A 26,652-nucleotide genomic window follows, 5' to 3' on the forward strand; every position below is an offset into this window, starting at 1 on the left:
GCAGACTGGTACAGCAGCAGAGGCTTTGTTAACATTGTACTGAACTACGTTGGTGACGTGGGAGGCAAGTCCTCTGATATTTTTCAGTGTAAATCCACAGCCTATTTGTCATGAGTTCAGAGTAATCATGGTAAGAATCGGTACAACTGGTTAAAAGAAAGTTCCTGTACTTTACAGCTAAGTTAATTATCTGAGCTCACAGAAATCTCTTCTATCCAAGTATGCAAAACACAAAACATCAGACAGAGGAGCATCTCTTCTGCTTGTCAGGCCCATAACACCTGCGTTCCTTATTCCTTGTATGTGCATTATGTGTGTGTGTGTGTGTGTGTACACTCAAAGGTTCTCAGCTCTCACAAGCACATAGGCCCGGTCCCTTCGACTTGAGATAAAATTGGGACGAGTCGCAGACTAGCTGGACTGAGTAGCTGGGTATGTCACACCACATGACTGGGTCCTCACGAGACCATGCCACGACTGCCCCCGACTTGCTACGATAATGTAAATAAGGAGTGAGAGTGAAAATCACTACTAATGTTTTCTGGCATGACATGGTCACAAGTAGGTTCCTATCGTCGTGTTTGCCAACTTCCGAGATGCCTACCAAATAAATGAATTGCAACAAATTCTGTCAAAGAAGTAAAATTAAACGAAGAAACCAAAGCAGTTTAGAGGGATTGAAGCCACTGAGCAATTTAGATATTCATGCCTTGTGTAAATAAATAGCTTGGGTTATTTTTTTTAACTTTACATCTACCTCTGATCTTGTGAAGAGTCAAATCAAAATTAGTGCATCTGTTTGAACAGTTTGATCTCAGAATCATGGAACCCATAGGTTACCGTCTGCCTCTAACCACTAACCCCACGTCAATCCCTCTAAATACTTAAATGGTCTCAGTGGCTTTCATGCTTTAAAGCATTTATGTCAGAAAAAGAAATCGGTTTTCTCTGAGGTGTTACTGAGTGGTAAGCCCATCTGTCTAACATCACAGCTTAGTGGAACACATAAATTTCACACAACTTTGGATGGCTGAACTAAAATACACAAACAGACACATGTTTTTCCTGGAGCTACTGAAGGATCAAACAGGGTGCAATTCTATCAGTCTGATTTCTAGTAATGCACGTTCTTTTTTCAAAATCTCAGTGTTTCAAACAATACAACATTTATTTCTTTAGCACATTTACACACCAAAGTGCTTTCACACACAATTTTAATACAACTCTATAACTTTCAAGTGAGTTATGATATCAAAGCATAGCCGGTTTCCTCACAGTTTGACGGTGAGATTTTTTTTTTTTATTAAAATTAAACAACAAACTGCAGTGCGGTCAACACAGGACCAACTGGTATAGCCCATACAAAATGAAACGAGTTATTTACGGCAGTGACGGACCAAAGAAAAGGTGAGTTGGGATTAAGTATGAAATCCAATACATAAAATAACCAGTAGCTAGTCTTTAAGAACATTCCAAGAGATAAGTCACCGATTATGAAAGTCTATTAGTGTCTACCAGTAGAGCCATTGTACTTTAACACTAGAACTCCTGAAGCCTGCGAAAAAGCTCATAATCCTGGCCCACCTTAAATCCCTTTGCACCTCTCCATCAGCGTCTTTTGTGTTGTAAATGCGTCGATCAACACAAGCAGCAAGCAGCCTGCTGTCCCATCCCCCGCCTTGACGGAGCTTAGCTCGGACAAAACGTTCTCGCAGCTCAAGCCAAGGCTCCTTATCTGCGTGCGAGATTTGGAGTTGTATAGGGTAAATAATACAGTAAATGGTTATTTGGAATACATGCATTTCACGTGTGTTCCGTGTCTACAAAGATCAGGGTAAGTGTACGATGAAAAGAAATGCAAGAAATGCTGAACACATACATAAAGCAGAAACTTCTTCCATGTTATACTAATAATGACATTTAGTCCAAATCTTTATATATAATACACTACCGTGGTGGTTCGTTTGTCTGTTATTTTATTGTAGAATCAACTCTTGGCAGCAGACAGCAGAACGGTTGTGCAATGCATGCATACGGGCGCTGTTCTCATTCCTAAAACCTTCGCCGTCACTTCCCCTACCTCTTTAGATCTTAAATCTTTCTTGAGGCAGATAGAAGACTTAGGTGCCAGCTTAAGTGAAAAATTAAGGAAAACGTACTAATTGCAACACAAACACTGACTTAATCAGTTTTAACGCAAAAAGATGCAGACGAAAGAAGAGAAGAAGCAGGCCGCCAGGATGGAGAAAAGAGCTGCTCGCAAGCGCATCAACCTCAACCTGAGCAAACGAATGGTAAAACATACAGAGGAAGAGTCTGAAAACTATGAATGCTCAAGTCAAGTGTATTCACTGCACGTTACCATGCAGTGCATCGTTACTGGTATCAAATAAACATGTGCGCATTATTTAAGAATATAACCAAAGGAAAACAAAAAGCATTCGATTTACATGTGGCTATCAAGGAGTTAGAAACTCAAGCTCAAATGTCGATCGACAGGGAGTTTACACGTATTCTTGAATGATGCAGAGGTAAGAATTGCTGTCTTATAAATCGAAGGTCCCAGGTTCGAGACCGGGTGCTCTGCGTTTTGAGTAGTGAGCTGCTATTATAATAAAAACATACGTTTGATTTGAGTCTGTGACACCTGGTGCAAATTTTGGATACTTGCAAAAGTTAGCACTTGTTTTTTTATTATTCAGTTTTATTTTCTCAGTGATGTTCACGTGGTATGACGAATTTGCCTATCCTTCTCTGACTTGATGGCATTTATCTCCATTCTTTTCACAAGAGCAGTGCTGTGGCACATGCCTACTCAGAACTATTTGTTGTACCCGCAATCAAAGATACGATGTACTAGATTATTTACCCTATACCTCTCCAGATCTCACATGCAGATAAGGAGCCTTGGCTTGAGCCGGGAGAAGTTTTTGTCTGAACTGAGCTCCGTCAAGGCAGGGGATGGGACAGCAGACCGCTTGCGCTGATCGACACATATACAAAACAAAAGACACTGATGGAGAGGTGGCAAAGGGATTTAAGGTGGGTCGGGATTACGAGTTTTTCGTAGGCTTCAGGAATTCTAGTGTTAAAGAGGCAAAGACAAAGGAGTCGCTGTATCTACTCTCTTCTTTTAAAACACACCCTTTTTGGTTTTAATACCTCTTGTGAGGTTACGTGGACCCTGCATGGTGACTATAACTACTTTAGGCAACATTTCACACAAGCAGGTTATTAATTTTTCTGTGGAAGAGCCTGTTTATTTTTAAATGGTTTTTTCCTTGTGCGCTACTAAAAACTTCAAGCATAAGCCTTTGCAGTACCAGGGTCTTACTGGGAATAAAGTCCCTGTATGGCTGCTTGAACTCGCATTATGACAAGGCACCTTTTCACCATTCCTATTACTTACAGTTACATAGCTGAGTGTTGCCTCCATGTTTCAGCACAGGATATGTTGGTCTCCTCAGCTGAAAGTGCTTTTGCTCAATCCATACATTATTGGACATGAAAACTGTCCTATCAGGATAGGCTCCAGGACCCCTCTTAATCTTTTTTGTCTCCATGCCCGTCTTAGGAACTGAGTATTCTTTATGTTTTTGCCATTATTTTGTCATGGAATCCCACCATCTCACTCAGCTCCAACTACACTCCACCCATCTACAATACAAATCCTGCCAACTACGCCAAGTATTTTGTTGTGGAATCACACCAGGTCCTGTACCAGTTTGGAAATTTGCCCTGTGTTAACTGCCAGTAGCCAGCTGCAAATCCACAACATGTGGATTACAAAGGCTCTCAGAAACAACTTCTTTTATGCCAAAAGCTATATATAAAAATAAATACAGCACCCTCCAATTATTGGCACCCCTGGTTTAGATGTGTTCTTAGGCTTCTAATAAATTTTTTTTTAAAAAAATAAAGGCTCAACACACAAAAAAAGATAAAAATCCATCCTTTAATTGAAGTACATTTATTCATTGGGGGGAAAAAAAATCCCACATTAAGAAATACATTTTTTACATGAAACCATGTGTACCACAATTATTGGCACCTCTGCTGTTAATATTTTGTCAACAAGACAGCACTTAATTTTCTCCTCTAACATTTCAAAAGTTTGGAGAATACAGAGACAGATTTTTGACCATTCCTCTTTGCACAATCTTTCTAGACCTTCGAGAGTCCTGGGTCTTCTCTTGTTCAGCTCACCCCACAGGTTTTCAATGGTGTTGAGGTCTGCGGACTGAGATGGCCATGGAAGGAGCTTGATTTTGTGTCTGCTGAACCATTTTTGTGTAGATTTTGCCATATTTTAGGGTCATTATCCTGCTGGAGGACCCGATGATGACCCTTCTTCAGCTTTGGCAGAGGCCACCAGATTTTGATTTAACATGTCCTGGTATTTCAAACAGATCATGATGCCATGCACCCTAACAAGGTTCCCAGGGGTTTTGGAAGAGAAACATCCCCACAGCATCACAGATCCTCCACCATACTTTACAGTGGGCATGAGGTGCTTTTCCACATACTCATTCTGGTATTCACGCCAGACCCACTTAGAATGTTTGTTGCCAAAAAGCTCAATTTTGGACTCCTCTGACTAAAGCACGCGGCCCCAGTTGAAGCCCCAGTACTGCTTAGCAAACTCCAGACGTTTACGTTTGTGATTGTAGGTGAGAAAAGGCTTTTTCCTTGCATGTCTCCCAAACAGCTTGTTGGCATGGAAATAGCATCTTATGGTTGTCATGGAGACTTCATGACCCCAAGATACCACTCTTTGGTGCAGTTCTCTAATGATGAGCGTTGGAGAATTTTTTTACTTCTCTTACCATCCTCCTCACTGTGTGTGGTGGCAAGATAAACTTGGGTCCTCGCCCAGCCTTGTTTGTCACGGTTCCTGTTGTTTTACACTTCTTTATTATTCCTCTGACTGTAAATACAGGCAGGTTTAGGCGAGTAACTATTTTCTTATAGCCATTACCTGACTTATGAAGGTCAACACACATCTGCCTTACTTAAATGGCATGTCTTTCCAATGTTGAGGAGTGGCTAAGAGCAATAGGACTCTGTGTCACGTCATATTTATACCCCAGGGACACAGGAAGTCATTAAATTACTAATTATAAAGTTCCAATTTACTCTGATCAAGTTTAAAAACTAAACTAGAAATTACAAAAATGCTTCACTTAAAATTTATTTTATAGGAATTGTTAGGGGTGCCAACAATTGTAGCACACATGTTTACAAGTTAAAAAAAAAAAAATTTCTTAATATGGGATTTATTTCCCAATGAATAAATGCACTTCAATTAAAGGTTGTATTTTTCTCTTTTTTTGTGTTGTGAGCCCATATTTTTTGGAGAAAAAAATAAATTAGAAGCCTAAGAACACATCTTAACCAGGTGTGCCAATAATTGTGTAGGGAACTGTATATACGGCACCTATATATGTAGGGAACAAAAACAAAGCACACATACCTCAATTGGATAGTCCTTCAAAATGGGGAAAATTTCTGGGTGAATTAAATTAAGCTGAGTCTGAATCTTGTGACTTCGAAGGTTATGAAGCCTCTGTACCTGCTCATTTAGAATAAGATGCTCTGTGTGGGGTCCAAACCTGCAGAGAACAGATAAAAGGAAATCCATTAAAGATTAACTAAAATGCACTACGAGGGGCATCAAACTCAGTCCCTTGAGTGGATACAGGGTTTTATTCAAATTAATTTCCTAATAAGAAAAAACTTGTTTGTGTCATTTACTTATACAGCTTGTTATGTCTGTTACAAGATTTAGATTCAGATTTTTAGTTTTTGAGATCATAATGAAGCTGTTTCATAAGGCAGAGGAAATTCGTGCTTAACCCCTGGACAATTCTCTCTAATATTATCTGAACAGGTAGATGAATGTGTTAAATGGCTAGCTCTATGTTTAAATGTTAACTGTAACTTATTCTTAGTGTAATGTCTGCATGCCAGTCCAGAGAAAGACATTGCTCAGGTGATGTTCATGTGCGGTCAGAGGGGGCAGTTCATGTATAAAGCTGGCCTGAGTGAATTAGCTCAGGGGACGTGGGGATCAAACACTTAACTCTTTCAGGGCTGATGTCGACTTTTGTCAAAATTCATGGGTAGAGGGTGCAGCTGTAAACTGCAACAGAACTCGCCCTTACGTTTTAGCTCAAAGTTACAGAGCTTTGTTGATTTGACCTCAGTTCCAAACACATGCATAAGTAGCGAAGAGCAAACAACCTCTAAAATGGCACCGATATCTGGCGAGAGACCAAAGCGAATGTGCAAAGCATTGACATTTTACGTAATTTCGTGGAATAGGACTCTGACTTGTCAGACTCCGAGTTTTATGCAGAAAACAAAAGTGAGGTACTGGCATCATCTGATTGGTCCCCAGCTGATCGTGGTGCTGAATAATTTTGTGTAGCCGGTGCACCTACAGCAGCACTCGCCTGGGAGGACCACCACTTATGACAGGAGGTACAAACCATATTGCATCACACTATGAACTGCACTGCCACCCACCTTCTGTGCGAAGACTGCCAGGCAGCTGGCCAGCCCACCGTGCATTCCTGCTGACCATTGAGGTGCCCCTGTGCAGACACTGCCACCAGAGATGCCAAATGTGCACCAACAGCAGCCACGGAACATAGCAACAGACGTTTTGTGTGGATTTGTGTGAGAAAGCATTGCTGTGTGCTTTCCAGAAAACTGAGTTTTTTGGAAAAAATATTTAGCCCTTAAAGAGTTAAAAGAGCAGCACTTACAAGGTACCTTTCTTCTGCTAAAGTCCATTGGACTTCGCACATGGTCACCAGCAAAGGAACATGGCTTGAATTGGGGACATATGGTGTTACCTCTGACCCCAGGTAAATGGTGTGAAAGTCAGTGAACCGGCACATGAGAGCACAACTTAAGTTAGAGAGAAGATCAAAACCACATGGAAGGAGCCAAGGAAGATCAGAGCAGCAGGCAGCCGCACTGTTTATTGGCCAAAGAAAGAGAAAGCAGTTTCTGTTGTGAACTAGACAAAGGTCATTTTAAAGGTTATCTACCGTCTTTGTTGTTAGAGTGCTAGTCCATTTACCCATCTGTTACCATCTTAGCTTAGTACATAAGTAACCGATTCAAATAACAAAAAGCGATTTAAAGGACTTTTTGTGCCATTGTTGAAGAGAGAAAGCAGTATTTAACAGTTGTAAGTTTATCAGATGTATAAGATAAAGCAAAAAAAAAAAAAATTGTCCTACAAAATGTCTAGAAGATCTCCATAAACTGAATTTAACAATCATCTGCATGCCCGTCCCATGTGGGTTCACAGATTTCATTATTGTCATGTGTACAAATTACAGCGAAGTGCTTGCATGCACCTATAATTCAGTATTTCTCAAACAATGGGTTGCAACCCACTTTTGGGCAGTGAGATACTACATAATGGTTATAATGGTTGTGGGTCTCTCTGGTGATCGTGTTCAATCCCATCACGCTCGATTCAAAGGGGCCGCCCACCACTCTTACGTTTGTACTCGTTTCACCAAGAAAACTTGCACAGCCCCCTCAATCTCTCACTTCCTAGGTGGGTCACAAAAAGGTTGAGGAACACTGTAGTAATGGTCTCTTGATTATAAGGGTACAGACACTAAGCTGACACAGCACATTATGAAGAAAAACATATGAAAAGTATTTGGAATGATTTTGTAAATTACTGGAAACCAACAAAAGTAAATATGAACCAACAGGAAAAGGAAATAGACTGACAATATGAACAAGTAGCACAAAAACATAGAAGAGAATTAATAAAATTGGAGAATAATACATGACAGCACTCCAGAAAATGTGATTTTAAGCAGGACTTGATTAGTGGAGAGTTCATGTGGAGGCCTATGGAGAAATTCCTGAAAATGTGAAGCATAAATAAGCATCCACTAAGAGCTTGAAAACGAGTCAGTGAAACAGTGAGAAAGCAAGTTAAAAAGGGGCAAGCACCACCAAGAGGTACTGGTAATCCAGGGTGTTGGAATCTGAAATCAGAAGTCACAGCATCACCATCAGAAGACATCATTTTTTGTTATAATCAGTTTACACTTGTAAAGAAAGGTTATTAAAAAGTAAACTGCTCTCAAAGTTAACGGTGATGAAGGTTCGAAAGAGGAAGAGTCCAACTCTACAAAACAGGAAAGAAAGAACCCTGAGTAAGTCCTCAAAAAGTGTAACTGACCTTTATTATCAAGTACAATATTCACCATGAATCATCATGAAGATGCCCTGAAGGGCTACATTTTGACACTCTCATTCTCTTAGTGATGCAGTCTCATTTTTGGAACAATTATTTAATCTGGAAACTTTAGAGGTTTTAATGTAAGGCCCTCTCCCTCCTTTGTCCACATTTCCATTACTAGAACTGGCATCCGCTTTATCACATACCTCTCGAGCCATTCTTTATATTTGTCACTCTGCAAAACTGATTCGGGTGTCATGTGCACCACCAGTGCTGCTGGGTCTTCTCTACCTCCGACATGATGGCTGGAGATAAAGGATGAAGTGGGGAGGAGAAAAAAAAAAAAAAGACAGGTTTTGTCATTGAATTTAAGCACACTGAACAAACTGACTCTTATACAGAATAAATTACGATCATGGAAAATCTGGAGCTGGGGCGGCGGGAACCAGAACTCAAACGCATCCCCTTTCAGAAACTCCAACTATTGTAAAGTTCCATGTGGAGATTTCTGGCTAACAGTTCAAAGATTGGTTTTTAATGTTAGTCAAATGGAGAACAAAAAGCATCCAAACAACAAGTGTGAATAAGACAATATTTGAAATGCTTTCCTGAAACACACTCTTAGGGTGTTTCCACACCTAGCTAGCGTACAGCGTTTGTTTTTACATTCTGAACTGATTGTCCCTGCAGTCCAGTACATTTAGGCAGAAGTGAACATGGCAATGACGCTCTGGTGCAGACCAAAACAACTGCGCCAAGACCCTTTGGAAATGGTACTCTTGGTGTGACATGTGAATGAATCCAACAGTAGAAAACACTCTGCATTATGGGAAACATTTTTACTTGTAATTAGGCAATCTCTGTATAAAAATAAATCCACACATGCATACAAGTTCACATAAACTACTTGCACAAGTACCAGTCAGACAGATCAATCCTAGTACCTGATTCAGACTTACAGCCTCTTGACCTCTCTTATGATCGCATCAAATAGGAGCTGAACACACAGAGAAAATGGCGCAGACTCGCATGTGATCAGGTCACACTACCCAAATACAGAGAGGGGGAGAAACGAATGCCCTTTGTGATCAAGGGTCAAACATCCAAATCTTACACCACAAGAGCAACATGGACAATGTGTTCACTGGAGGCACATTAACTTTGATACGATGTTGTAAATGTGAATCAAACATCCCCAGATGAACATTACTAACAGATATTTACAGGCCTGAAGAAGGCAGACATGATTTAAGATATCTAAATGTGAGGGTAAATGAAGCATTCATGACAGTTCAATAAAATGTTTGGAAAGAAAAGCTTTACCGATTAAGATGCTCATTATTGCAGATTGGGTCAATGAACTCTTCACTGGGGCACTCCACGACTATAAACACTGGCCCAGGGTCTGTAGGGGTGCATACATCTTCAGGAAGAATCTAGAACAACAGGGTACACTAGTTGGATATGAAACTTACACCTGAAGATCAGAGAATTTGAACAGACTTTACTGGCAACTCTAAATTGGGCTCTGTGTGAGTGGCTGTTGGTGTGGGTGGACTGGTGCCGTCTCCAGGGCTGACTCTTCCCTTGGGCTACAGTGGGTGAACAGCTTTGGATTCTTCAGGTGTCTAGCTGAGTGCCCACTTCCACTACACCACATTGCTCACAAGCTGCATTATATCAGAGACATAACTGTCTCCCAGCGTTTTGCTAAGTCAGGCAGTCCAAACACGTCTTTGACTTCTTACCTCCTTTCCTTCAAACATGACACTCTTTCCATTTTTCAGTTGTGAAATTATTGGACCTATTGCTGCTGTTCCACTAAAAAGATAATAAAAGTAGGCATATCAATTACACAAAAGTATAGAGTAGTTTCTTCAATTTTAAACAGTTTGTGAATATATTAAGAAGAAACATCCCATCCGTATAATATCAGAACTGTTACTTACACAGGCAACCCCAGCTCCTTGGCCTTAGCAACCAAAAAATTTCCTTTCTTAGGGTGAAGCTGCAAGCATAAATAATTATTTTGATTGATAGATAGATAAGAGACATAAGAGATAGATAGAGATAGATAGAGATAGAGATAGATAGATAGACTTTAATTATAGCATAGCATAGTAGGCAAGATAGATAGATAGAGTGTCAGGGATGCCAGGGGCAACGACCCGGCCGGGACGCCGTGAGGGACCGGAAGAGGGTCAAAGCCCACCCTGGATCATGTGGGGGATGCCTTTCTGGTTGTTCTGGGGGCCACGGGTTGAGGGCATGGAAGCCCTACCCTGTAGGGACCCGTGGTCACCGCCAGGAGGCGCCCCAATGCCTTGGGGACCTGCTGCCCCAGCACTTCCGCCACACCAGGAAATGCTGGGTGGGAGAGACTTTGGGAGACACCTGGAGAGCTGCCGGGAGGACAGCCGGCACTTCCGCCATGCTGGGGCGTGGCCAAGCGAGGAATGCCGGGAACACCTGGTGCTCATCCGGGGACTGTATAAAAGGGGCCATCTCCATTCATTCAGCGCTGGAGTCGGGAGGAGGCAGGACGAAGCACAGAGGAGGTGTGGAGGCGGCCCGAGGAGAGGCATTTGTGGCCAGGACTGACCGATTGTTGGGGTTTGTGCAGGGGACTGGGTCTGTGTGACCATTTAATAATTGTAAGAGATCGTAAATAAACGTGTGGTGGTTGAGTAACAACATGTCCGCCTGTCTGTGTCCAGGCCAAGTCCACAATAGATAGATAGAGAGATAGAGAGATAAAGAGATAGATACTTCATTAATCCCAAGGGGAAATTCATAATCAAACACTTGAAGTGGTTCAGAAGCTTCCATTTTATTTACATGACACTCAGAAATGACTTTCTACATCGCAAGCAGTCAAAAAAAAAAAAATCACTAGTTTGGAGTTTAAATAAAGGAAAGCTAATCAAATGAAAAATAAAAGTGAAGATAAAAGCCTCAACATCAGTTTTGCTAATCAGTGGTGGTCAGCATTTTGCCGGGTATTCCAAATGAATGAGTGAAATTTAAGCGCGACTGTCCAGGACAAGGTATTCAAAAACAAGATCATTAAATTTTAATGTTACACGTTACCATGTATTACAAATTAGTAAGTAGTGATGCTAGACATCGATTGCACTTATTGTAAATACGCAACATTTACCTTGCAGATGAAAGCCACAACTAATGATTGATCTTTTCTTGAATTTCCTGGACTTGAACCTGTGATAAAAGATATCAAAAAAGGGGATCAACAAGTAATCCAAGATGGCATCGGGTACTCAGCAACAAATCATCATCAGCTGTTCACTTCCTCAATATGTTATCAGCTTTAACTTATACAACCACAAACCAGGGCTTCCCACAGAAAACAGAAATGAAGATCAAATGTTGCTATGCCCACATATGTTAAAATGGAGTGTGCTTACTTTTTCATATGACTGTAAAACCAGACTCATTATCCTCTATTATTGACCTCATAGAATATCTTTCAGTTGTGCAGTTACCTTTCCAACAGTAGGAATGCTCAATGCCTTTTAAAAAAGGGAAATACTGAAGAATAGTTCAGCACTTCAAAAGAAGTGAAGTTCATGAGCAACTAATGTGATAAAAGTGATAAGAGAACAGACTGCGATACTCCATGACCAGGCGTAATCCCACCACTCCACTTCAAGTGGCCATCTTACCTGTACTACCACAGCTCTGATCAGGGTCACTTGCAAAGTCTTCATTTTCCTCCTGGTCTGCCCGAGGGGACCGGCTTGGGGAGGCTGTATCTGGGCTAGGGGAATGCTTCCTCTTGGTGGGCTTTAGCTTGGCTGCAAAATTACAAAACACGTTGGAACGAAGCATAGCGATTCATTTAAGCCGATCCAAATTAGGCAAAATATATGTTGACCTGAAATGATGTCAGAAACTCTAAGAAATGTATCAGTTTGCAAAACCAAAAGTTGCATTTACAATAATACACCAGATTCTCAAGTCCTTACTGTCAGTTAACATTACACTGACGTGTCCCCAGAGATACCCTCCAGACCCTCACTCACCAAAAATGGGCACCTGATGAACAGTCATGGTGTTGTCAGAGTGTGGCAGGTCAGTGAAGTGACGGACAGCTGGAAACAGATAAGGTGGCTTGTATGAGCAACGCTGTGCGAGGACAGAGTGCAAGATCATTTCAGAACAAGTCTACTACGCACTACAACCGGGAGGAGAAGCGGACAACATTTAGCAATAAATATGAGCATTGTGCAAATATTACCTGAAGCTGCAAAACTGTGGAATATGGATCACTTTTAAACCTCCCCTCCTACATTTTAATTCCAATTTTGAATACAAACTTTACAAAAAGAAAAATTGTATCAGAACACTACACCATAATGCATGTGCAAGGCATTATAAACTAAAGTACAAAACCTTGCAAAAACATTCAGTTCCATTCTATGGATTCTAAAAGATACAAAAAATGTTGTCAATAAACCATTTACTGGAGGACTAACAGTTTAATTTCAAAGCCAAAGTAAATGATTCATCAAAATTATACTTCTACACCAAAGCACTGTAAATTAAAAAAAGGATATTTTTACTTTACTTACATCTGTTCATAGATTTTTATAATCAGAGAATCTTACTAGTAAAGATTCCTGCAAGCATAAATTTAAATATATAAACTATTCTAGTTACATACACGATAGCAAATCTAAACTCTAATTCACAAAGATTATTAACTAATGTAAGGATTTAAAATGATATAAAACTACATAAATATCTTCAAGAAGGCATCATTACTTCGTTTTCTGGAGTGGGTTTCAATTCCCTGCAACACTAAATTCAACTTAAATGCACTCAGGTGACTGACAAGTGTGATTGCCTCGAAAAGTCATTTTTACATAAATTTGCTCAATTATAACGTCGATTTCTGTTTTCAGTGTCTAGCTTAATCATTTATAATAATTACACAAACTACTTAATTAATTGCAGTAATTAAGTGCATTGAGCATGGGAAAGGCGCTATATACATAAAATACAGTGGGTACGGAAAGTATTCAGACCCCCTTCAATTTTTCACTCTGTTATATTGCAGCCATTTCCTAAAATCATTTAAATTAATTTTTTCCCTCATTAATGTACACACAGCACCCCATATTGACAGACAAAAAAAGAATTTTTGAAATTGTTGAAGATTTATTAAAAAAGAAAAACTAAAATATCACCTGGTCCTAATTATTCAGACCCTTTGCTCAGTATTTACTAGAAGCCCCCTTTTGAGCTCATACAGCCAGGAGTCTTTTTGGGAAAGATGCAACAAGTTTTTCACACCAGGATTTGGGGATCCTCTGCCATTCCTCCTTGCAGATCCTCTTCAGTTCTGTCAGGTTGGATGGTAAACGTTGGTGGACAGCCATTTTGAGGTCTCTCCAGAGATGCTCAATTGGGGGCTCTGGCTGGGCCATTCAAGAACAGTCACAGAGTTGTTGTGAAGACACTTCTTTGTTATTTTAGCTGTGTGCTTAGGGTCATTGTCTTATTGGAAGGTAAACCTTCAGCCCAGTCCGAGGTCCTTAGCACTCTGGAGAAGGTTTTTGTCCAGGATATCCCTGTACTTGGCCGCATTCATCTTTAACCTCGATTGCAACCAGTCGTCCTATCCCTGCAGCTGAAAAACACCCCCAACAGCATGATGCTGCCAACGCCATGCTTCACTGTGGGGACTGTGTTGGACAAGTGATGAGCAGTGCCTGGTTGTCTCCACACACTAAGAAGAGGCAAGACACATGACAGCCCACATGGAGTTTGCAAAAACACACCTGAAGGACTCTGAGATGGTGAGAAATAAGATTCTCTGGTCTGATGAGAACAAGATAGAACTTTTTGGCCTTAATTCTAAGTGATATGTGTGGAGACAACCAGGCACTGCTCATCACTGCTCAACCTGACAGAACTGGAGAGGATCTGCAAGGAGGAATGGCAGAGGATCCCCAAATCCAGGTGTTAAAAACTTGTTGCATCTTTCCCAAAAAGACTCCTGGCTGTATGAGCTCAAAAGGGTGCTTCTACTAAATACTGAGCAAAGGGTCTGAATACTTAGGACCAGGTGATATTTCAATTTTTCTTTTTTAATAAATCTGCAATAATTTCAAAAATTATTTTTTTTGTCTGTCAATATGGGGTGCTGAGTGTACATTAATGAGGGAAAAAATTAATTTAAATGATTTTAGGAAATGGCTGCAATATAACAAAGAGTGACAAATTGAAGGGGGTCTGAATACTTTCCGTACCCACTGTATATTATTATTTTGATTGTATCTCATTGATCAAATGACCCGCTCTGATCTCAGATACCAAAAGGCATATAACAGAAACCCGTATGCCTTGCATGGTGCACGTGGATTACTTACATTTCAACCCGTTTTAGACTGGCAGCACAGCTAGGGTATAATATCAACTGCAGTCATTTATATCCTCCCTCTCTCCATCTCTAACCCCAGCTGAAACAAACAGATATCTAAAATTTTACTTTTTCAAACCAAAGTACAGACTGAACAAAACCAAAGTGGGCAGCAGAGAGTGAAGATCAGACAGATCTACACATGAAGTGTTTGGTCATTCTGACTCCGGCTTAATAGTCATTAAGCCCATTCTGTGTTTTAATTGATTTTAGTGACTTAAAACAAGCAATCAGTTTACTATGTACACTCAAATATTTAACTATACTGGAGTTTTTCTCCGGATGATTCCCCAAGGTTTCAGGACTTAGCAGAATAACAAGACACCAGGTAAGCTGGTGTGCACCTTTCCTAATCATTTCAACTGAACTGACCATAGGTGGCCTCCAAACAAGGTGTAGAAACATCTCAGGAATGGCCATCAGAATGGGTCGCACCTGAACCAGACTTCTAGTGTCATAGCGCAGGCTCCGAGTACTTGTGTCAAGTCTTTGTAAAAATTCTAAAATTCTGTTTTCACTTTTTCTTCTGGGTTATTGAGAGTTTCTGATGATGATGATGATGATGGGAAAAATAAATATCCATAATTTTAGAATCAGGCTGCAACACAACATGTAAAAAAGTGAAGGGGTCTGAATACTTTCTGAAGGCTTTTTAATTCATAGTAAATCACTTTCCCGTAGGCTCAAAATTTACTCAAAACATAAAACAAAAACCACTTGCCTATTTTTATTTCTTCCAGTGGTCCAGAAAACACACGAATGGCATCCACATATTTTTCCTGCAAAGTTAAAATTGTACACAAGAGTAATAAAGTGACCGTCTTCAAAAATGGAGAATGCAAACAATTCTGCATGCAAGCATTGAATTAAAACAAACATCTGAGCATAGAAGAAAACAGAATCCATAGGAGTAAACAGCAAGTTTAGCACAGGGTCTGTTTAAATGGGATTGCTGCTGAAGTTGAAAACAATGTGGAAAGCAATTGAAGAAGAAAAAACAACTACACCCCTCAGGTAACTGGAATTCTTAAGTGTAATTTCTATTTCCACTCATATTTAAAGTTGCCTTCTTTCTATAACCGTAACGTGGTGACCATCCTGGACTCTTCTCGAGGCAGAAGCAGCAAGTTTAGTGCGAGCTAAAATGTTAGGCATCACTAAAAGTCTTAGACCCCCCCAAATGATAGGTTTACATATCCAGTACAAAGCTAATGGTGGTCCAGTGGTGCCACAGGTGCTAGGCTACTCATTTTTTTCTGTCATTTTAATTCATTATTTTACAATTGCACAATGAATATACGTACTCATCTCTCTTTATTATTTTATCAGGAGAGTATTCTATGCAGCCTTCATGTGATTATTGTACTAACACTTCAATCTCACCTCCACAGCATCTCTGACGGCTGCAAATCACCAGAAAAAATTTAGTTTTAAAAACAAGCAAGGCAGCACCACTAGGTGGCACTAAAAGCCAAGAGGAGAAACCACTGTATTGTATGTGTCAAGTTCAGAAGTTTCAGTGACGATCCTTTCGGCTTCAAATATGAGAGAAGCAGCACACAAATACAATTCACACCCAAGTGTGCTCTACATCAGACAACAGATGAGTGCTTTTCAGCCTAATGATCAGAACATAAGTTTTAAACCATAAAACTTTGCATTTTTCAAGTCATTTCTTCACAGACATGCTATATATGCATTTGCCAGTTGATACCGTGTTCTAAAGTTCTATAAATGTAATACTTTGTCCATACTGGTGCTTTACAATGGAGGCTATAGGGCGCAGGGGAAAAGCTCAAAAACCTACCAAATACATCCATTTATGAAACAAAGAAAGGTGTTGAGCATTGATCTGTGCCTTTGGATTACATACACTTTGTAAAATAGTTTAAACATATCATTTTTGAACAAAAAAAAAAAAAAAACGCATAAGAGAATCGTCCAATTTTAAAAGTAGACCAGTCAGGTGTGTTTCTCACTACTTCGTTGTCTGGTGCAACCACCTTTCATCTCTCATGAGTCGTGGTTTCCTCTCGAAAGACCAAATCACAGTAAACTCTTCAGGTGGTTGATTTTATTTTGATTGACTTCTGGATTTATGTGACATCTTGAACAACCAAATAGAAAAAGTATCTTTACCATGAGAAAAACAGTACCAGGACTATGTGATAAAATGATTACTTCCCAATCCCATTTGTAGTCACAGCAACACAGAAGGCATGGATCAATACTCCAAAAAGTGGATGTATCTGGGATGTCACATACCCTCCAGTGAAAAGCACCAGAGTGGGCAAAGTATTTTTTTAAATTTATAGTAAACGCTTAACTTTGTAACACAATTTCACATGACAAATCCATGTATAGCATGTTAATGAAAAAATAACTTCAACTTGAAAAATCCCTCTTAACTGGTATCCAAACTTCTTTCAAGTGGTGTAATAAAAATGTTTGCACCTGACATGTTAAGAGAAAGACCAATGAAATAATACAAGTTTCAGTTTTCAAAAAAATACCAGATTACAAAAATACATTTTTATAACATTGACAAAGCTTTTCTACGCTGCTCATAGAGTTTGCTCTTGCTTGTACAACCACTCCTTAATACTTGACTTAATGTTGTCATCATAGCGCGTCCCAGATAGGTGGCTCTTCAGGCCGAGGAACTGTGGTAGTCAAATGGGGTCAGGGTGGGTCTCACATCTCTTTGAATCCACAGACTCGCAGAGCAGGCTTTTCAATTTGTACACTGTGAGTGAGGATGATGAAGAAGGGCGATTATGGACAAATCCTCCCTCTTTTCCCCCCCGATTGGCTTCTGGAAACACCACATCATGTTAGTGTAATATTAAGTAATGAGGCACACAATAAATAAAGGACTACACCCTCAACATCATTAAAAGTGTATATGTGGTCTTCCCAGCAGTCCCTTGGACCTGGAATAGCTTTAGTGTTTGAGAAATGCCACTCTTCCACTGTGTTGGGTCACACTGATGCATTCTTAAATTAGTCCCAGTCTCGACTTTTCAGTGCCCTCAAGTATTGGATGTGATGCTTCATTTCAGAAGGTAATATTCTGGCTGCCCAACATTAACAGACCCTTCTTATGCTTAGGTGTGCATAAAGAATGGATTGAACGGACCACCAACTAACCCAAGTAACTGTTTGCTCTCACATACACCATCACTCTTCAATTGTCCTTTACACGTTGCTCTGAGATGGCAACATGTTCTTCAGTAATCCATGTCAAAGGCCAATAAGTCCATTGGGTCCCCTTCCAGAGACGTCCCAATGTGACATATTGAAGTTCTACACCCCACCCTTTGACTTCAGCCTTTCGGAGTAAACTGGGAACTGAGGGGAGTACGAGTCCCCAAAGGCGTACTGCTCTAAAGCGTTACAACCTCAGTGATAGCAAAACACTTCATTTAGCTCTGGAACAACAAACATCCATTATAAACTATAAATGGCAGCAACTGGTAACTCTCCTATCTCGCATATTTTAGTATGCAGGGACGATTGCAGTCACTTAAATTACCAGCATAGAAAACCTTCATTTAGGCTCAAACCTTTTTCATCATCCCGGAACACCGACTTTGTAAACGGGTACGATTACAAAACACAAACCCTGCTGAATATTAAGGTAATGAAAATATTGAAAAAATAAACCATCCAGGTTACCTTTTATCACCAAACAAATTAAGATTTGTATTTTAAAAATGCCCAATCAGGAAGGAATATAAAGATTTGTTTATAGGAGGGCTTCACCAAGAGGGGAGGAACAAATGACGAAAAATCGGTTTAACTCACCAGCTGTGGCGGTCCAGAAAGCACACACTCAGGAACACCAGTGTCCTTCAGGGTTAAAATCATTCCTGAATTAAAACACATTATTTAGTGAAAAGTACAAAGCCTGTTACTTGACTAGCCTAAAATTTGAAATGTAATGAATGACTTGTTATTAAGCTAGAAGGCAAACAAAATCATTGAAATGACTGTACATCCATCTTCCACACATGCTTATCCAGAGGAGGACTATGGGGAAGCTGAAGCCTTTCCCAGCAAGCAATGGGCACGAGGAGGAACACACACACTCACATACACACATTATATATACATATCAGACGCCAATTTAACTTTGTCAAGCCACCTAACTTACATGTCTTGTGGACTGTGGGAGGAAACCAAAGCTCCCGGAGGGACCCCACAAGGACAAACTGAGAACAAGCAAATGGCACACATAATATCGTTGAAAGATCCAAGTCTGAACTGATTCTAGTCAGTGTCACGGGATGCGGAGAGCACGCAGTACAAGGAGTGCCCCAGACTCACACTGGGCGAATTCCGAGACATTAATCAACTTATGGAAGGTTGGAGGGGAAAGCCAAACAGACACTGGAAGAATCTGCAGACTCCACACCGACTAGGACTGGGCGTTCAAACCCAGGAAGCCGGGCATATGAAGCAGTGGCATTAACCACTGCGCTGCCATGATACCCAAGAAATGGCACATTGGCTCTAAAAACAAAACAGAAAGTGCAGTCATCATCAGAAGTGGCACATTGAGATGATCAGCTACTTTTGAGGGTGAGCTGGCATTTAGTTGGTCTCTTATTTCTAAAACTAAAGTAAAGGAAACAACTCTAGGATAGAGAGAAATGACAAGAGATCTCTATTGTAGAAACAGAAAGCTGACAAAGTGAGAGTGCAGGACTGTTTGCAAGTATCAGATGTGAGAGCAAAAAAAAAAAAAAACTTGAGTTGGCACAATAAACCACATTTTAAATATTTCCTTCCATCCATCCATCCATCATCCAACCCGCTATATCCTAACTACAAGGTCACGGGGGTCTGCTGGAGCCAATCCCAGCCAACAGAGAGCGCAAGGCAGGAAACAAACCCCGGGCAGGGCGCCAACCCACCACAGATTTTAAATATTTCTCTCTATAAAAATTAAAGAATCACAAATCAGCATTTATTAATGAATAGACCACACTGCAGTTTTCGTTAATTAGTACAGTAAAACCTTGGATTGTGAGTAACTTGGTCTGCAAGTGTTTTGCAAGACCAGCAAAAATTCTTCATAAAGTTTAACTTGATAAACGAGTGAGGTGTTGCAAGACGAGTAGTATGTATAGGCTTTGCCTGCCAAGTGTCACGTGATCACAACTGAACCGACTGTGGTTCTCCCACTTGCTGTAGGATTGTGGGTAATTATCTCCCATGCTCGGTCTCAGTCGGCGCGCTTCATTCGTATAATCAACATCCATACGAGCGTATACTGTTTACTATAGTATTGTAGCCACGTACGTGTACGTGTGTGCGTATTTTGCGTGCGAGCAATGAGTCCATTTAACGACAATCCAATGACACATTTCCGCCAAATACTCAAAAGGAGGCAAAAGCAACTGTCGTTGGATGGGTTCCTTGCTAAAGTCGCAAAAAAAGAAAAAGATTCCAGCGAGCCAACAGATAGCAGATTCTGTTAGTTGGAGTGAAAGTCGTCCTACACAATGACCCTCCTCTCGTCTCCCTCACACCAGCTAATTATGTTTCACAAAACAGGTTAATTCATTTCACCGTATATATTTTCACTTTATATTTTGTATTAATTATTTTTATATGAATATTTTTGGGTTGTGGAATGAATCATCCGAGTTTCCATTATTTCTTACGGGGAAATTCGCTTTGATATACGAGGGCTTTGGATTACAAGCACGTTTCCAAAATGAATTATGCTCGCAAACCAAGGCACCAATGTAATTTAAATCCGTAGATGTGCTGCATAGGGCAGAAAAAATGAAGCATGCTAATTGCAGATGCAAATTTCTCTGTTTAATTTGATATTTTGAATCAAAGCCTAGTCATGCCACCTACTGTCGAGACCACTTCATGGTCCAAGTTGTGAGGGCTCAATACTAAGCTGTCGGCACTAGGTGTTCTGTACAATTTTAACACTGCAAACAGAGTGCGTTACCTACCAGACAAGCCTCCCACATTCTGCCAGCTCATTCTCGTCACAAAGATGTTATCTAAACGGGAAACTTTGAGTCTGTAAGTAAAACAGGCTTTGGTCAGTGAAGTGAGGCAGCAAAACACTGAAGTGAACGCACAAACAAAATACTTACTTGTGTTCCTGCATGAGTCGTTGGGTTCCTTCTCCACAATTGAACAAATACCTGGAGGAAAATAAAGCAAAGACACGTGAGCATTCCAGATTAAGCACTTAAAAATTTGGGAATCCTGGTATCAGCCGTGTGCTGGGCCTCAACCTTTAACAACCATGAAAGCTAAGGAGCCGGGCTTAGATAAGGCGCAAGGAAGGTAGGTGACGGAAACAAGGACCGAACAATGTCTTTGTCATCTACAATCTGTACATAGTCTACATTTCTTTTTTTTCTTTTTTTTTATTTTATTAATTTTATTACAATCCATACATAGCAATCACATTTTAACAAAAAAAAAGAAAAAAGAATTATGCTAAGAACAGATCAATCCCCACCCTTGAGAGAGAGAGCAAGCCAAACGGTGTAAAATTTAAGGCTTTTAAAAAATACCTAAATCAACAAATTCTCGGTACTTTATAAACTTATTTCAAAATATTACTGATTAGATCCTGCCATGTTTTGAAAAAGGTCTGCACAGATCCTCTAACTGAGTATTTGATTTTTTCCAATTTTAAATAATATAACACATCAGTTTCCCACTGACTTAAGAGAGGAGAGTTTGGGTTCTTCCAGTTTATCAGAATAAGTCTGCGTGCCAACAGTGTAGTGAATGCAATCACAATTTGTTTGTCCTTCTCCACTTTAAGACCCTCTGGAAGAACCCCAAACACAGCTGTTAATGGGTTAGGAGGGATTGTGAGTCCAAGGCTGTCTGAGAGGTAATTAAAATTTTTGTCCAGAATAATGTTAATTTGGTGCAGGCCCAGAACATGTGACCTAGTGAGGCTGGAGCTAATTTGCAGCGTTCACAGGTTGGATCATGTCCTGGAAACATTTTGGAGAGTTTTAGTCGAGACAGATGTGCTCGATATATAATTTTGAGCTGTATAATTGTATGCTTTGCACATATGGAGCTCGAGTGAATTCTCTGCATTGCTACTTTCCACTCCTTTTCTGATATATTAATTGAGAGATCATTTTCCCAGTGTCCTCTTGGATCTTTGAAAGGAAGGGATTGTAAAAGGATTTTATATATTGTAGAGATGGAGTCTAACTCCTTTAAATTGAGCAATAAATTTTCCAGCGTGGATGAGGGTGCCAGATGAGGAAAATCTGGAAGGTTCTGTTTAACAAAGTTCCTGATTTGAAGATAGTAAAAGAAATTTGTAGCTGGAATGTTAAATTTGGAATGTAATTGTTCATAGGATGCAAAGGCGTTGTCTATATAAAGATCCCTAAGCAAGTTAATTCCAAAATCTTTCCAGATATTAAAAACTGCACATGTTTGTGAGGGTTGAAAGAGGTGGTTCTTTTGCAGGGGTGCCACAGAAAGAAGCTTCTCCGTCTTAAAATGCTTTCTACATTGGTTCCAGATTCTAAGTGAGTGGAGCACAATTGCGTTATTAGTGTATTGCCGATAACGTGTGTTTATTGGTGCACAAAGCAAGGAATACAAAGAAGTACTGCAGGATTTTACTTCTATTGCGGTCCATGCCTGTGTATGTTCTTCTATTTGTGTCCAGGTTCTTATCGACTGTATATTTGCCGCCCAGTAATAAAACTGGAAGTTAGGTAGAGCCATACCGCCTTCTACCTTTTGTCTTTGTAGAGTCGCTCTTTTGATGCGTGGATGTTTAGAATTCCAAATAAATGAGGTTATTGTTGAATCTAATTGCTTAAAAAACGATTTATTAATGTATATTGGTATGTTTTGAAATAAAAAGGAGCTTAGGAAGAATATTCATCTTAACAGTGTTAGTCTACATTTCTAATAGTTTTCATTCATATGTGCAATGTCACTGCTGATGTAAGGAAACTCTGCAGTGGCGAGACCGATTTAAGGGATTAGACTTGCGCAGATCACCTTTTAATTTAAGATTGGGGAAGCCTATGCAGCCAATTCTGATTATTAAAAAAAAGGTGGCCATCCGAGGGTGCATGCAGAATAATGTTTTATAGTCCCACCCAAGCAAATGCTACACTATGATGCAGGAAGTGACAGTTTGCTTGATGGTCTAAACTTGGATCCAAGAAGTACAACGTGGCCTCCATCCTGGCTGTGGAACATTAGGGGTGGTGGAGTCCCCAAATCCTGTCTACACGGTCATAAGCCTTTTATCAGGCTAACAATGCACAAGTGCCAGTGTCACAAACAATGGCCATTAAACAGTTTTCCCACTTTAAAGAAGAGAGTGTGGGGCAAGTGGGGCAAATGGGGCAACCCCCCCGCCCAAATTATGCACAACGTTAATAATATTTTAGTAAGTGTGACTGTCTCTAATGTAACAGAATTTGCTGTTTAAACATTCTAGTTCCTGTTGTTATGCTTTTTACAGCTTTCACCATCCCACCTCCGCATGCTGACCACAAATGTTTTCAGCTATAAAATGGACAACTTTATTGCAGGTATGACTACTCTTAAATGGGACATTCGATAAACAATAAAAAAAAAGAACCTTTAGGCAGGCTCAGAATAGAAGTGCAAGCTGATAAAAGTTTTTTTCCATTTCAATATTTTCCATGCTGCTGTCAATATGATGGAGGGCAGTGAAAAACAAATAAAAAAAAGAAAAGAAAGTAAAAAAAGTGACTTTCAGATGCGGCAGCAATGAGTCTGTCATGAGTGGAGGTTAACATGTCTGACGATAATTTGTACCCGACACAAACTGCTAATTGGCAGTCAACCCGAGACGACTTGTCTTTAGCATTTGTAAATTGGAATTTGGTTATTTCAATGTTAAACTCCATTTTCTCACAATTTTGCTCACTCCCTGCATTTGTTTGAGTTTACAAGGCAATTATGGGTGAGGAAGGCCCTCTTCAGCAGAGTCTGATGGGCTGCCACTCAGCCTGAAGTCGCAATTCTGTTCGCACGCTGACACACACACTTTCAGTTTTAATTCCACTCACCTCCTGGCCATTACTTACCTGTTACAGTCCGAGAAGATGTACACTGAAGGGGTGTTGTCACGGCTGCCGGCTCCCACCACCTGCACGTAGACGATAGCGGGTCCATGCTGCTCGGAGTTCCGCCGCAGCTCTCGGTTTCGAATGTGCCTCAGTGTGTCCTTTGGCGGCTTCGCCTTTTTCCTCCAGGAGCCCTCCGTGTACGGAGCCGCGGCCATGGTGGGCGACAGGAGCGGCCGCAGGAAACTGCTCCGAACTGCCACACAGCAAACGCTCGGCTGTCGTTTACCTGCCGTACATGCAACTCGAAGGCACAGGGCTGACGCGAGACTTCTACCAGCGAGAAACATTCAGAACCGACGGGGCACTTCACGATTCACGAAAGACGGGAGTTCTCCAGTGTCGGCGAACCGTCGCATTTTACATTTAGACTGCTAGATCGAAGGGTAAAAAAGAAACAAACAAAAATTCAAATTGGCAGTCGATATATTCCTGCGTTCGTGAAGTTGTAGTGTTGAGGTCAACATTCACGTGCCGACAGCACAGATGCTTTCGTTTCCGGCGCCCGTAAAGTGACGTCACGCGCAAAGCGGGCGCGCGCTTTAACATACCGGTTTGGTGTGAGTGCGCGACTGCGCGTTAATATTATGGATATGACATGGAATACTAATTATAGATTAGGATTCAAAAATAAAAATATTTATAATGATATATAAAAGAAACACATGTTTTCCAAAATATATTACTAAGGCAAACACATATCGGAAATATAAATCTGGAAATTTTAATTGGCAAAATGTTTCGAAAATGCCAAGTATGAGTAGTCATACTAACAGGGATGGGAAAATAAAGCCTTGTGAAGCTTTAAGAAAAGTCTGTGCTCATTTTATTCGGCTAAGGTCCTTGTCCATTTATACTATTTAACTTTTATACTATTTAACTTTTGAACGACGTGTTCCGCTGTTAGTCGCCAAAGCTCTCTCGTTCTCTCCTCACAACCCAACATTGTTCAATGAGAATGATGTATTTTATCATAGGCTACCTGTTCATTTGGCGCCAAAGCTGTCAAACCAATAAAGCCCGCTTGTGAAGCGCTGATGACGTTCGCAGCTTCAAACGTCACGGGTCACGTGACAGCGGTGTTCTGACACTGATTCACTGTGCTTCAGATTGACTGACACGAGCTTTGACGCTTAGTTATCATTTTCCCATCTCAACACACTAATATTAAGAAAGTATCATACAGTATTACTCAAAACAGTTACCATGTGAAGCAAATATTATCCAGGTTCAAATTCAGCTTGTATATTTTGTAATATGAATACAGAAACTATATTGCATATACAGCACAGGGTGACAGAAAAACGGGAACTTTTGAAATGCGTAGTGACAGCCATGTACAGTTGGCAGCACTGCAGATCAGGGACCTTGAGCTGTAAACAGTCTCGCCATTTAGTAATCATGGATCAGTGGAACCGTCAACAGCATGCTTTCGCCATAAAAATGTTTTACAAAAACAATAATAGTTTGGAAGGTGCGCAGAGGGAGTTCGGACGTTTTTTCAACGTAGGGTGTCATGGTCGGGTTCCCTCGAAACACGCGATAAAAATTTGGATTAAAAATTTTGAAGAGACTGGATCTGCTCTAAAAAAGAAACCGACAGGACGACCGAGAAGTGCTCGTACTCCACGGAATATCGAAGCTGTACGCGTTTCAGTCTTACAAATTCGTGGTATCCCAGCTGAGATGTTGCAGCGATCAGTGGGGAATTTCAACAGCAGATTGGAAGAATGCACACGTACTGGAGGACGCCATCTACGGGACGTAATTTTCAGACATTGATAATTTGGATTACTGTCTCTTAAAATGCAAGTTGTAGTGGTTCAATTGCTGTCAATAATTTTTTTTTGTTGGATTTCTTTTATTTTTATTGGGTTTTTCAAAAGTTCCTGTCTTTCTGTGTCACCCTGTATTTAGCAAAAATGTTTTGGAAAGACCTGCCATATTTTTAGGTAGATAGATAAATAGGTAGAAAGGCACTATATGATAGATAGATAAGACACACAAAGGCACTATATAAAAAATGGGTAGATAGGCGAAAGGAAGTATATTATAGGTAGACAGATGATACTTCATTTGTCTCCAAGGGCAAACTAAAATTTTACATAGGCTCAAATATATATACTGCATATATATACTGCTGCGGTGGGTTGGCACCCTGCCCTGGATTGGTTCCTGCCTTGTGCCCTGTGTTGGCTGGGATTGGCTCCAGCAGACCCCCGTGACCCTGTATTCGGATTAAGCGGGTTAGAAAATGGATGGATGGATGGATGGATATATATACTGTATATTATTATAAATATATTTCATAATAAAGACAAACACCCCCCACCCCTATACACACATTAGGACTGCTGGCTTGAATTACAGAGAGCCACTGCTGTCAACAGAAGCCTTGTGGGTGTCGGTAAGGCAAGGTCAGATCTCGGATGGTACCGCATGTTTAAATTTAACGTCATTAGCATCTGAATAGAGCAGGTCCAGCTTGTAGTGTCCATGAATGGGATGTGCTGATAGACGTTTGTTTCTTTGTTTGAAGTCACCAGCATTCAGAATGATTCATCATCGATATATTAGAGACAGAAAGAACAACTGCCCTTAGTGGAGGAGTCCAAGTATCTCGGGATCTTGGTCACAAGGGACAGAAAGAGGGAACTTGATATCAACAAGCGGATTGGAGTGGCATCAGCTGTTCTCTGGGCGTTCTACCAGTCCTGTGTGGTGAAATGGACACTGAGTCTACTGGTCGCTCTACACCCCTATCCTCACCTATGGTCATGAGATGTGGGTAATGACTGAAAGAATGAGATCACAAGTTCAAGCAGCAGAAATGATGGTGCGGGTGACACAACGTG

General features: G+C 40.5%; 1 protein-coding gene across 2 annotated transcripts in view; it reads right to left on the bottom strand.

The window, feature by feature from the left end:
• elac2 (elaC ribonuclease Z 2) overlaps positions 1–24,312 on the bottom strand; it is a 57,230-nt gene extending 32,918 nt beyond the window's left edge. Inside the window, exons 1-13 of one of the 2 annotated variants that reach the window (XM_039739324.1) lie at positions 23,759–24,312; positions 20,792–20,842; positions 20,645–20,715; positions 18,474–18,538; positions 15,388–15,445; positions 12,265–12,333; positions 11,905–12,036; positions 11,382–11,440; positions 10,171–10,229; positions 9,970–10,042; positions 9,545–9,657; positions 8,428–8,526; positions 5,474–5,612 (exon numbers count right to left, since the gene is read on the bottom strand). In XM_039739324.1, coding sequence (XP_039595258.1) covers positions 5,474–5,612; positions 8,428–8,526; positions 9,545–9,657; positions 9,970–10,042; positions 10,171–10,229; positions 11,382–11,440; positions 11,905–12,036; positions 12,265–12,333; positions 15,388–15,445; positions 18,474–18,538; positions 20,645–20,715; positions 20,792–20,842; positions 23,759–24,087 — 1,317 coding nt within the window. In that variant the 5' untranslated portion in view covers positions 24,088–24,312. The remainder of the gene's footprint in view (positions 1–5,473; positions 5,613–8,427; positions 8,527–9,544; positions 9,658–9,969; positions 10,043–10,170; positions 10,230–11,381; positions 11,441–11,904; positions 12,037–12,264; positions 12,334–15,387; positions 15,446–18,473; positions 18,539–20,644; positions 20,716–20,791; positions 20,843–23,758) is intronic. The other variant, XM_039739323.1, reaches the window with a different exon arrangement.
• Between the last annotated feature and the right edge of the window lie 2,340 nt (positions 24,313–26,652).

Source organism: Polypterus senegalus, chromosome 17 (genome assembly GCF_016835505.1).
Source record: "Polypterus senegalus isolate Bchr_013 chromosome 17, ASM1683550v1, whole genome shotgun sequence".
In the NCBI taxonomy this organism is placed as follows: domain Eukaryota; kingdom Metazoa; phylum Chordata; class Cladistia; order Polypteriformes; family Polypteridae; genus Polypterus; species Polypterus senegalus.